This window comes from Toxotes jaculatrix, chromosome 17 (genome assembly GCF_017976425.1).
Source record: "Toxotes jaculatrix isolate fToxJac2 chromosome 17, fToxJac2.pri, whole genome shotgun sequence".
Taxonomy (NCBI): Eukaryota; Metazoa; Chordata; class Actinopteri; family Toxotidae; genus Toxotes; species Toxotes jaculatrix.
Window position 1 is genome coordinate 2,164,793 of NC_054410.1, and position 12,666 is coordinate 2,177,458.

The 12,666-nt window shown below is 45.5% G+C and overlaps 1 protein-coding gene across 2 annotated transcripts in view; it reads right to left on the reverse strand.

Annotated features, from left to right (window-relative positions):
• Positions 1–12,666, reverse strand: part of brf1a (BRF1 RNA polymerase III transcription initiation factor subunit a) — a 98,712-nt gene that overhangs the window by 46,957 nt on the left and 39,089 nt on the right. For both annotated transcript variants that reach the window (XM_041061419.1, XM_041061420.1), the window contains exons 13-16: positions 7,594–7,655; positions 6,595–6,676; positions 6,289–6,344; positions 5,241–5,506 (exon numbers count right to left, since the gene is read on the reverse strand). In XM_041061419.1, the coding sequence (XP_040917353.1) occupies positions 5,241–5,506; positions 6,289–6,344; positions 6,595–6,676; positions 7,594–7,655 (466 nt within the window). The remainder of the gene's footprint in view (positions 1–5,240; positions 5,507–6,288; positions 6,345–6,594; positions 6,677–7,593; positions 7,656–12,666) is intronic.

Genomic DNA, 12,666 nt, shown 5'->3' on the forward strand with positions numbered 1-12,666 from the left:
GAGGGGGGGAGAGAGAAAGGACGAGGAGTGAATGAGTGCATGGGACATCTGAACCCAAAAACTATCCAGTGCAGTGAATACAGAAGAGTCCTGCTGTCACTGAAGAGCTGAGTTAGAAGGAAGGGAGAGATGAGGGTGAAACGGAGTGATAGAAAAGCAAAAAACAAAACAACAACAAAAAAACAAAAAACAGATGAGGCCTGATCCTGTAGAGACACAAAGTCTGAGGTCGTGTTGAGAATCTGCCTGAATCACTGAAGTTTCATTTCTCAGCAAAATAGAAACTGACGTTTGTAGATGATGAATGTCTTTATCTGTCGATCCGATACCCTGAGATCAAACTGAATGGATGAAATAAAGGAGGCACGAACACCTGCATTACCAGTTTACTGTACGATCCACAAAAGGTTGTAATATAAACCTGAGAGGTCGTGAGATGAATAGAAATTTTAAAAAAGGAACGCTGAAGAAAAACGTTATTTTACAGATGCTCCTCCAATCTTTTCTTTTTCTGCTGAAATACTGGTCAGTTCTACCTCTGATAACCTCGTCGCCCCACAACTAAAACGTTGTGGTAAATTCTCACTGCTCTCATCGGTGCTGCCTCCAGTCAAAGAAGGCGGCTGTTCAACTCCACTGTGCACCAAATACCCAGCACCAAATAGCACAGTTAGACAGCTGGCTGGTGAACTGAACATGTCTCCTGTCCTGTCCCAGAAAAGTCCCCACAACCGTACAGAAAACGTCAGTCAGCTCCCACGCAGGACTTTATCCAGATGCCTCTTAATTACTCCTTCATCTGCCCAGTAAGACCAGCCCAGGGACCAGTAACATTAAATGAAGACAAAGGCTCTGTTCCCCAAAGGAAGACAAGAGGCCGAGCAGCAACAGATCACAATTAAAGCACGACACAAAAAAGACAAACATACTGCAGCCACAAAAAATAGTAAAAAAAAAAAAAAAACTTAAACTTTTAAAAACAATAACAAGGCAAGTAAGACGTCAACAGAGTCGTAATAGCTACAACTTTCACCCTTGCTTCTTTCTGTTTACTCAAAGTGGTCTCATCTGTCGTCGCGCTGCTCATTTTCAAGTCCTGCGATCAAACTTGTCTGAGCGAAGCGACACAATTTAACACCATGTTTTGTAAAGTGCAAACACTTCAGCGGAGAGATCAAGAGAAAAGATGAAAGAGACAAAACGGAGAGGGGAAAAAAATACGACAGAGAGAGAGCACAAGAAAGACAAAGAACTCGTTAGTGAGTCGCAGGAGCCCAAAGCTAGAGCAGACCTGATGGTGCAGAGTGATACAACAGGCCTGTAGCTGCTGCCGAGGGCTTTTAACTGTGAGACACGGAGACACAGCGAGGATTAGAAAAGTAGGCGAGAGAACAGAGGACAGACAGAGGAGAGAGAAGGAGGTCGGCAGAGGGGAAAAAAGTGGGATGAAGTAGGTGGAGAAAGTTGGAGGAAAGAGGCTGTAAGAAAAAGATGGAAAAGAAAGTGGGAGGAAATGAGGGGAAAGAACAAGAGAGCAAGGAGACACTGAAAGGAGGAGAAGGTGAAGGAAAGATGTGGTGAGGTGAATGGGAAAAAGGCAGTGATGGAGAAAGTGAAGGAAAAGAGGGTGAGAGTCAGTGAACAGGGAGAAGAGATGAAGGAAACGGGAAGCTCAAGCACACTTTGACTAACCTATCAGGTAATACTAGCAGATCAGCATGTGATGCTAATGATCTTTATTAGAGAGTGTGAGCTCAACACAATGAAACACCATGAAACTGACAGCAGGTGCCTAAATGCAAACACAGCCACAAAACACGAAATCAACATCAAAACTACGAACAAAAACGTGTGGGATCAAACCACAGATCATTGAGCCTGACACACTCACAAGAAAAAACATTTATGAGCAAGTTATGAACAACACTGTCTGAATATTAATTAATTAAAGTCCCAAACGATGGACGTGAGCCAGAGGACGAATGAGCGAGGGCCCCAAAACACTCAGGCATCCCAGCAGAGAGCGACGGAGGAGGGAGAAGTGAAAGAACAAGAGAAAAACTCCAGGCTGGTCCTCCGAGCCTGATGCAGAGCGAGAGCCCAAATCTACAGGAGGAAACCCTGGAGCGGAGCACTGGGAGCAGCCAGGAGCCCGGAGGAGGATCCAGGAGAGGGAGGGGAGGCCGGAGCAGCACAATGCCTCAGTGTAGCCCCTCAGCGAGGCCTCGAAACAAGGCACAATGGCTGCACTGTCAGCAGGCCTTCTCCTGCACTTCCATAGGTCTCCCTGACACCAGGCCTCTCCCCTTTTTCAATAACCAGCACAACAACCTTTTCAGGGGCCGGAGCAACGGTCTGCTCCTCGACCGACGGGCTGAAAGAGACCATTCTGCGCTCAACGGTCGCTGGTTGAGATGGTTTTTGTCTTTCTTCTGATTTTTTTCATTCCAGTGCTGCCACTGACGTGCTGTTACAGAATGGGAGATTACCACCACGCTGCTGCTCGCTAGGCCGTGGGGCATTTTCTTGTTCCTAATGGCTTGTGGGTAGAGCGACTGAACACTGAAAAAACCGCAGGGGTTGAAAACACTGTTGTGTATTCGAAGTGACAAAGTGCAGAGTTCAGCGATTTCTGGATAAATGGACGGAGCAAGGTTCCATTCAGGAGAAGAAAGAAAAAACGAACGAGTGGAATGAACGATTCGGAACAGAGATTACCATCAATGATTCATTGACGAGACAGGAACGCATTTTAAAAATTCAAACGGGTCGGACACTTCAGGAGAGAGCGTCCATTCTTAAAAACACAAGACGGGGCTCGTGCCACTGAAGCGCCTCTCCAAAGAGACGAACATGAACCTGGAGATGGTCGTTCATTCATTCTTCCAAGGAAGAGACTTTCCATTCTGGAAGCAGCCATTAACCAACTGGAGCGGCTCAAATCGTGCCGCCCCTCAGCTCGGTTTACTGAACTCTCTGACAAATAAAACATGAATCCGTGTTTCCGATTGACTGATTGATGCTTACGGTGGAAAATACCCATTCACAAAGTGAAGACAGGACAGTGAGGAGCGAAGCCTCATCAGGCCGATGCACGTTCTACTGAAGTGTCCTCGAGCAAGACACTGTATCACTGCCAGCTTCACTGTGCTGAGGCTGACCTCTGACCTCCCTGAGGGGGGCAGTGGGGGCGGGGGGGCTGAGGTAATTTGCCCACAAAGATCAATAAAGTATCACATTACCATCCTCTGAATGGGAAATGCTCTAATGTGTCATAATTCGTGTCATCAGTCATTGTGTCTGTTCGTCCACCGTCTGTGGTCCAGAGAGCGCGGACTCCGTTTTTCTTCTTTTCTACTTTTTCTGTATCACAGAAGGAACCAGAGATTGAACCTCCACCCCTGAGATTAATGGACGACTTATTCCAAACCCTGAGCCACAGCCACCCAAATACAGCTTAAATTATCATTATCAAAAATTCATTTGCTATCGGCTGAGTTAGAGAAGAAGCTCTGGGTTTAATTTCAGTTCTGCCTCTGTGTTTTCCTTCGTATTTGTTTCCATGACCTGTTTTCCACTCTCACAGGCTTTGGCCTCGAATCTTAAAGATCTTTTATGTGTTTGTTCTCTTGTTTTTATCTGTGTTTACATCCCCTGTCACTTTGTGGAGAGCCTCACGACGAACCCACTTTGTTAGGGAGTGTGTTATAAACACGTTTTATTTGACTTGAAAAGAAACCGGCGCTAAAAAGAATCTCAACTGCAATAAACAGCAGGCTTATCAAACTCTGTGGGTCTGAAACCAAATACAGCGAATTATCGCAGAGCTCAGGACAGGGTTTATGAAGGCCTAGCAAACTGCAACCAGATGACTGGAGCTCAACTAACCACAGAACGAGGGAGGGGAGAGAGGACGGGGGGGGGGGGGGTTTATGTCCCCTTAATCACTAAACAGCTGCTTCTATAGGACTCCTATAAAGCTTCAAGATGGTACCTAAAACCAACATTAACTGAAAGAGGTTTAAAAACAGAGCCATAGGAAACCAATTTCCCCCAACGCCCAACAAACTGAAAAAGCCCCCCAGCTTTTCTCTACACTGCAGAAAACCCATTAAGTTCATCTGAAAGGCTCAGTGTGGATCAGCCCTGTGAACGCATGTCGCGAAAGGAAGAGGGGGAGCGACAGCCGGAGACAAATCCTGGCAGAGAAGAAGGTGCATCTAAAAAAAAATAAAAAAGAGAGAGCCTCCCACAGGAGTCTGTCCTCCTGTCGCAGGTGATTATTCTGGGCGACAGGAGGAGAAGTGCCACCTCATCGCTACGGAGGAAAACCCACGTCACATGGCAGAAAAAAGGGGAGGATTTGACCCCACTGGCAGAGGAGTAACGGCTGGTGTTGGATCAGACCTGAGTAAACACTTTCCATCTCGAGCATCTGGTGTTTGCATTGACGATTAATTAATGGTTTGAGGGACTGAAGGAGGGAGGGGGGGGGCTGAGCAGCCACAAACATAATTAAATATGGATTTATGTACGTTAGGTGTTGTTTATCGGGGGGTACAGTCATGGCTGACATGACAAGGAACAGTGTTAACAAGAGGAGGGTTCACACTGATCATCTGATCAAGTATTTAAGATGATAGGCAGGAAATCGTTTGTGCAGTGGCGAAAATATTTATTAAAACACCAAAAACTTTATTAACTCCCCATCCAGACCTCTGAAGGATGAACAGCTGTTATCCTCAGGAGGCCACAGTCACCCATGACCTGCACATAAAAGCTGTTTAAAATGCTCACAGTCTGGCGGAGACTTCACCTTTAATGTCGTCAGATTTAATGTTAAAAGGGTTGTTTTACAGACAATCAGCTGCAGGGAGGCAGGAGGAAGAACAAGTATGATATCTGAGGTTGTGCTGCATCAGCTCTCGTTTACAGCGGCTTCAATGATCCTTTATCTTCTGCTTTTATCTTTTTTATCTCATTGTTTATACATAATTCAGATTTTATGTCTGTATAAAAACCTTTTATTACACTTTTAAAGGATGTACCAACAAAAGACAGACTTTCTCAGCTGGAATCAATACATCTGATGAGATTATTAATCAGAAGCTACAATGAACGGTGCTAAAGCGGAAACCTGCACCACTGAGCGGTTTGTTGTAGAAGAAACCAGGATCCACACCCCGATCAAACCTCATTAATGCAAATGCTAACAAGTATAAAACAGGGCTCCCACCAACCTTTTTCCCAGGGTGCTTAGCGGGGTGCTGAGGCTGAGCGGAGCTCGTGCAGGTCTGCGGTGGCGTCCGGTCAGCGTGGCGGCAGACGGCTCCTTCTTCGGGGACTCGACCTTGCGGGACGGGCTGGCGCCGGGCTTGATGTTGAGGTCTTTCAGGACATCGTAGTTGATCTTGGAGGAGATCTTCTTCTGCTCCAGCATCTTCTCGATGGCCTCGTCAGCGGTGCTGGCTCGGATCGGGGGACGCCTCTTCAAAGGGCCTCTTCGCTGGAACAAATATTAAAAGTTTACAGTTTGTTGTTTATTTGGTTTTTATAAGTTGTTGCCTCAGCAATAAATACTTTTCCCACAGGTCCATATTGAAGCTTTTGGAGCTTTTCTTTGATTAGGTTTAGGTTTTCTCTTTTCTCTTGTCTGAAAAGGCGATTTTTTTAAACACATCTGAAATGTCACTCGTCTCTTCACAGATTTGATTTCTGGTCATTTTAAAACCACAAACAGACGCTCACTTTGTGGTGCACGAACAAATCGAGCAGGCCCTTCATGTTATTTGCTTATTCGCTCGTTTGTCAGCGATGTGACAGGCGGCTGCTGGTTGGATCAGCGCTGTCAGGAGGCTCCACGTCTCATTAGCTCTCTGTTCCACTGCAGTTAATCCAGCTAGTTAAAACCAGTGAGCAGATGTTGGGTCTAACAAAGGGTCTGCACTGAGCCAAAGCCAGTAATGGGAGATGAGAGGGGACCAGTTTCACAGGACTTAGTCAGTTAGCTGGAGGAGGGGCACAGATCTTCTTTAAATAACAGGTCGTGTCCTCAGGTCGGGATACCTCAGATTCATGTGACACCTGATCTGACTGCTGCCTTTTCTGTCTCTTACTGTCTATTTAACATTTTTCTGTCTGACTAATCAACTGTCCATGTGTCGGACTCTCTGAGACCCTCTCTGACTGTCTGACAGTCGGACTGCCTCCGATCAACTTCCTGTCTGTCGAGCTCCAACAAACCTGCCCGCCCCTTATCTCAAAGTTTTTAAGCCTGAACGCTGTTACCTTCTTTTCTTTGTAGATCCCAAGCGCTTTCTCCTTCGCTATCTTTGCCTCCTTTTCTGAAAAAAAGAAACAAGAAACAGTCTGAACATACAAACTCCCAGATAACAATATCAATACAGCACAGTGGGAAGTCACCACAGGCCACAGGCTAACTGCTGCTAGGTTCAGATGGAGGTTTAACTCTGTCTGGCTGATAAAACACTGAAAGGTAAACTTTGTGACAAACCAGCCACTGCACACGAATGAAAGTTAAATTCCGCTTTGAAACACAACCTGCACAGAAGTCGTGTCGCATCCTGAAAGTACCTTTCTGCTCTTTGAGGTAGTCTGAGTTTTCCGCCATCCAGAGCGCCGTCTTGATTTTGACTTCTTTGTCATCCAGCAGATACTGCAGAGAGGCAGAGGGACCAGTGGAGTTCAAGGAAAGGAAAACAGTTACCACACAAAAAGTACAAGCAGCTCTGCGTCTGGGGTAAAAAATAATCTCGTGCTAATGCTGTCTCACTTAGTCTCACACGTCATGAACACCTGTGTCATGTAATACAATCTAATACAACAAGAACAAAGGTCATTTTAGATATATTTTGTTTTCTAACAGACAAATTCCTTGTTTATGGAAACAAACAGTGACTGATTCGTATTGCGGTGTTAATCAGACCACAGCTGAGACCAGTAAACGCGGTGACTGTGTCAACATGTGAAAAACACTTCAGTCTCGCCCTCTGATGATGAAATCTGCAGAGCCGGCTCTCCTGTGTCAGGTGAAACGCCTTGTAAGCCAGTGTGGGCTGATCGTGACGCTTTGGTGATAACACTTCATCTTTCGAGTTCAGCTTTTGACTTTATAGCCATTCACCTGATGTTACTGTCACTGAGAATAATGTATTTGGAGTCTGAATCTCTTTGTAACCTGGGTTTTGATTTTTTTTTTTTTATGTGCTATATTATTTTTTCATTCAGTGAGCGCAGCGGTTCAGGAGTCAAGAGCAGGAATTATCTTCAGAAAATGTTATTCATCACTCACTTGGTCCTGGACCAGATTTTTACACCAAATTTCACTGAAATCTGTGAAAAGGTTTCTGAGAGCTGCTGTTAACTAACCGTCACACACAAAACGCTGCACAACGCTGTACATATTGTGCCGTAAGAGCTGAAAACTGACAGATGTGAAGGTTTCAGAGCTCTTGAGGCATCTGCAGGAGCTGGTGAGGAAGTATTCTGCTCTGATGAACATTCAGCAACGTGAACGTTTATGAAGGTGGTGTGCAAACATCGCATGGAGCTCATTAAACAGCAGGTACGTACCAGCTCTATCTCACTGTCATCTATCCCACTCAGGTCCAGCTCCCCACTGTCAGCAGCACCATCTGTCACAGAGACAAGAATCAGAACGGACACACTTAGAAAATTTGCTGCGATGCACATTTTTCATGGCGGCTTCCACGTCCCAGAGGGGAAAACAGGAAACAGCAGCTGGCCCAAAAAAAAACAACACCTCCCACATCCTGCTGCATCTCTTCCACGTGGAACCTCTTCCATCGGGGGTTAATCAGCAAATAAAATGCGCTGAGACTCCTGATAAGACGGTAATAGGCTTAACGTGCGTTAGAGCGGATCTACCTTAACACACTTTCTTTTCAATTACGACACGCTTCCTAGGTTGCAGCCCGCTTTATTTTGAAACAGAGACGCTGAAACGGCAATTTGCATTTATCACAGCACGACGCTTGCGAGGCCGGAGACGAGCTCGAACACTTTTACCTGCGTTGTTCTGCGATGGAGCTGATTGCAAGAGTGAAACAACAGACATTTTAATGTGTTGATAAAAGAAAGAAGCATTTTGAATCCCCGGGTGTGCACACGGTTCAATTTTGGAAGGGAAAGGTTCAAAGAAAATCTAACTGACTGTGATAAAGGAAACAAAAGACGCTTTATGTCTTTCGCCGCCTTTGACTGTAGAAGAAAACCATCAATAGAAAATTCAGCAGCTTTCACTCCAAAGATCCTCCACCTTGATTAGCTGTTTTGGAACAAAATGCTACTCCTCTCTGGCTGCCTACAGACATCAGATAGTCAATCAAAGCGGAAAAGATGGAAAGAAAGGTTTTAAAGAGGCAGCAAGCAGCAGGTTTACGGGAGTCATTTAACTTCTGTCAGCTTTCTGCCTTTGACGTGTTCACAGGGGCCCTCCTTCCTCGAGTTCAAACTCCCAACAGGCCGGCAACTTCAAAGAAGTTCCACCTGAGTCCACACACAGCTTTCCAGCTTCATTAAGGAGACACAGGTGCACCGAGAGAGGGAGGGCATAGATGAGGAAGAGGAATACACCCATCCTCCGACAGTACGGTCTGTGTTCGCTGCTCAGTTGAGGTGGTGGTGGGAGCAGGGAGGGATAATCTAGTCAGCCGTTTGAGTTCAGTTAGCAGATTGCAGCTTCCTTAAAAAAGAAGCCGCTCCAGAGGGAAGAGACAGGTCAGTCGCTATCTGTCGGGCCCAGCCCTCTAAGAACTTCCTCTCCGTGAAGTGTGAGGGGGAGATAAGACGGAGACAAGCCCTGGGAGAGATCGGCAGCTCCGGGAGGCAGAGAGGCAGCGAGACTAAGAGCTGATAACACCGGTCCAACCCCGGAGAGAGGAGGGGGGAGGGAGCAATTACCCAGTTATTATTCAGCCGAGGCTTTGATATATCTACACTCGCTAATTTGATCAAACCCATAAAATTGTTCTTGGCGAACGTGCAGAAGAATCTGCTTTAGGTTCAGAGTTTCACACAGTAAAGGTACAGTTTAAATATTTTAATCTGTTTATTTATTCTGGTTTTTTTTTTTTTTTTTTGGTATTTTGTCTTTTCAATGATCAAACATAGACCTGAAATCCCAGGAAGAGGAGGTGAACGTCATGTTACACCCGGGACCCGGGACCTTAGAGTTACATGGGGCTGAGTGGTGTTTATCAGTTTTTACCTACACTGTGTTAATACAGCCAAACTCACCGTTTAGCTTTTATTCATTTCCGTTTATTTCTCACTTCTGTGTATCTGCATTTCAAATACGTTCAGCGCAACAGAAAGTTTTCTCACTCAGACCATGACGGACTCCACCTGAACGTCTCCAAAATGATGCTGATGTCAGAGACACTAAAGTCAAACGAGACAATTACAGAGAAATAACGAAGGACTTTTCATTGAGTAAGAGGTGAGAACCTTCCATACTTAAAAGATTTAATCATCACAGTTTTAATAGAACAGCTGAACTCTTCACACCGAGGACAAACCGACTAAGATGAAGAGACAAGACAATAAAAACGAACAAATTCAACAGGGACAGCTTTCGCTTCTCTTTGAAGTTCTGAATAAAAATTTTTGAACTTCAGTGTTGAAATGGTCGCAACATAAGAACCAACCCCCCCACCCCCATCCCTACACCCCCATCCCTCATCTTACAAACACACATGCAGTAAATCTCTGACAGGTGAAGGCTGAGCTAAATGAGATGTCTCCTTATTAACAGAAAATAAAACATGTGCAGCCATCTGGCCTCTGCCAGAGGAAAGAGCTCAAGGCCAAAGTCATTCTGTGTCACTCTGAATGAGAAGAAAGGGATTACATCATCTCTTTTTGGCAGTAGCCAAGATTTGCAGCACATTTACAAAACCTCCATCTCCAGGAGGAGAACTGAAATCACCTCCCTGATGACCTCGTAAACGTCGAAAAACCAGTTTCCCGTTCCTGTGCAGGCTGACAGAAGCCTGAGGTCTTTTGGCAGCAGCTCAGTAACTCAGAGATCCAACTCTGCTGCATATCAATACCAAAAAAACTGGATTCCCCAAGCATCTTTTGTGTTTTTTTTTTTTTTTTTCTCGGTCGAACAAGCTTCTGCTTTCCTACAGTAAATCCCCCGGACAAACCTCTAACCCCTGAGGGACGAGGAGACGGAAAGATCTGTCCTACAAGAAAGTGCGTCCTGCGGGAATAAAGGACACGAGAGCCAGAGGGTGAAATCATAATTGAGGACTCTGACTGAGATCTGGACCATTGATCTCGATTATTTGTCCGTCTGTGGTAACAAACTGCTTTTGCTGAACTTTTTAGATTCGAGGAAAATGTCCTTAAGTCGAGTGTCGAAGTTTACACAGTATTTAAAGGGTCAGTGCGTCCAAATTACACAAATGGTGACACCAGAGCCGCCGTTCTCAGATTCGTCTCCCATGAAGCTTGTTGTCATCAATTTATCATTTTAGTCAGAATCATTGAGTGCACAGGGCAACGGCCTGGTTCATCATCCCATAATGCACCATCACCCGAAACTGGTCAACAATGTCGTGTAACCGACAGCAGGCCACATTTGTTTCACGGAGTTTACACTTGTTGTAGCATAACTCAATTTGTGCTGGTACTTTTTCAAGTGTTGCCTTCGCTGGTCACATCTCGTAGGCTCCTTCATCTGGCGTCACAGTGAGGATACTCGTATTCGCTCACAGCGGTGTGTTCAGCAGCAGTCCGAGAAGACGCCAAATTCAATTTCTTTTGGCGAACACAGCCGGCCCGAAGATAAATCAGGTAAAACAGAGAAAGACGGAGTAGCAGTGATCTGATCCCTCTGCGAGGAATGTACCGCCGCCGTGCCCGCGAGCCGTAAACTCTATCACTCTGTTGTCTCCTGGTCCTCACAGACAGGTAACCTGACGCCAGATTTACCCCTCTACCCCTCCCCTGCTGCCTCAGAAATACCCCCAAAATACCCTCCTTCCTCCCCCCGTCTCCCACACATCGCTGTGTCCCGGGTGGCGGCAGGCCTGTCTGATGTGGTCAGGAGAATAAGATGCTTCACTGCAGAGGCTCTGTAATACCAAAGAAAAAAAGAACAGAGAGAAACTGAGAAAATGTGCCCTGCAGGAACAAACGCTAACAGGTGAAGGAGACGGCCTTTTGAAGGCGGCGAGGGAGGGAGAGAACAGGAGATTTAAAAGACCGAATGAGGGGGGAAGGAGGGAGGAGGGAGGAGGGAAAACTGGTGAGTGAGGGATTGAGCCAAACATAGAAAGTAAGAGATCCAGAGATATTAAAGGATAAGGCTGGAGCTGTTCTGCGTCTTTCTTGGTGTCCACAAATCCAAGGAAAAGACCCAAACCAATAATTTGTTAGTTCTTCTCTTATTATTTTAAGAATAACACTTTAAAAGTGATTTCCTAGAACAGATGGACACTGTGGTTTTTAACACACGTTACTCAAAAAAGAGGAAAGTGCATTTGTTGGGGATTATTTTCTGTGGTGATCCAGTGATCATTGTTCACTGTAGTGAGGGAACATGTCGCGCCCAGTCCAACGGAGCAGGTTTGGGTTTTAAAACGTTTAGAAAAAGTTAAAACTAAAGGATCCAACTGATCTTTAATCTTCTGTCGGCAAAGAAACTGCAGATTTAGTTTCAGCAACAACTTGATGATGTGTAGCTACAACCTGAAAATAAGGTCTTGGTGGGTTTTGGTCTTTTTGGGGGACTTCTGGGTCAAATATGTGAACCATGTACTGAATTTTCTCTCACAATGTTAAACTCTCTTGATGTAAGTGACTTTCAGTTAATGGGTATTTTGACAACTGATGGCTAAATCCCACCGCTGGGTTATTAAGACAAAAGGTTTTGGCCTTTTCATGGGATTTGCTGACAATAGGAAAAACAGAATATCACCGGCCTTACCCTTTAACAGACGGAGAGAAAAAAAAAAGATAAACAGTAGAAGAAAATGTCAAAGAGAACCAGAGAAAACATGAGTCGCAAAGGGGGAAGAAATAATGAGAAAAGTAGGCAGAGAAAGAAAAAGAGGCTGAACAGGGAAGATTAAGAGAGAAGAAGGTAAGAGACTGATGGAGAAAAGCAGCAGGAGGGAAGAGATGGAGGAATGAGCAGACAGCAGCTGAGAGAGAAGGCAGAGGAAGTTTAAAACTGTGAGAATGTAACTGGAGAGGACAGCAGGTAAGACACTGAGAGAAAGAAGCTAATACAGAGAAGAGAAGGGGAACGGCCGAGACAGACAGATGGGAGAGGGAGAGGGAAGGAGAGAGAAAAGGGAGGCTTAAGAGGAGTTCACTGATCTCCTTCTAATCCTGAGCTGTATTTCATTTTGGCCTGATCTGAGGAGAACGACAGTGACAGAAAAGACGAAGGGAGAGCAGGAATAAAAATGAAATAAGTCACACTGGCTAAATTAAAAGGAAGCGTCAGTCTGCTGACTCCTCCACACCTCCTGTTCTCTCCCCCTCCCCCCCTCCTCCAACTCTCCACCGCCTCCTTCCCCTTTCCAAAAAAACAAAGACTGAGTGTGTGTGTGTGTGTGATCTGGAGGATGAATGGGGCTGTGTAGCCCCAGTGCTGCAGGATCACCC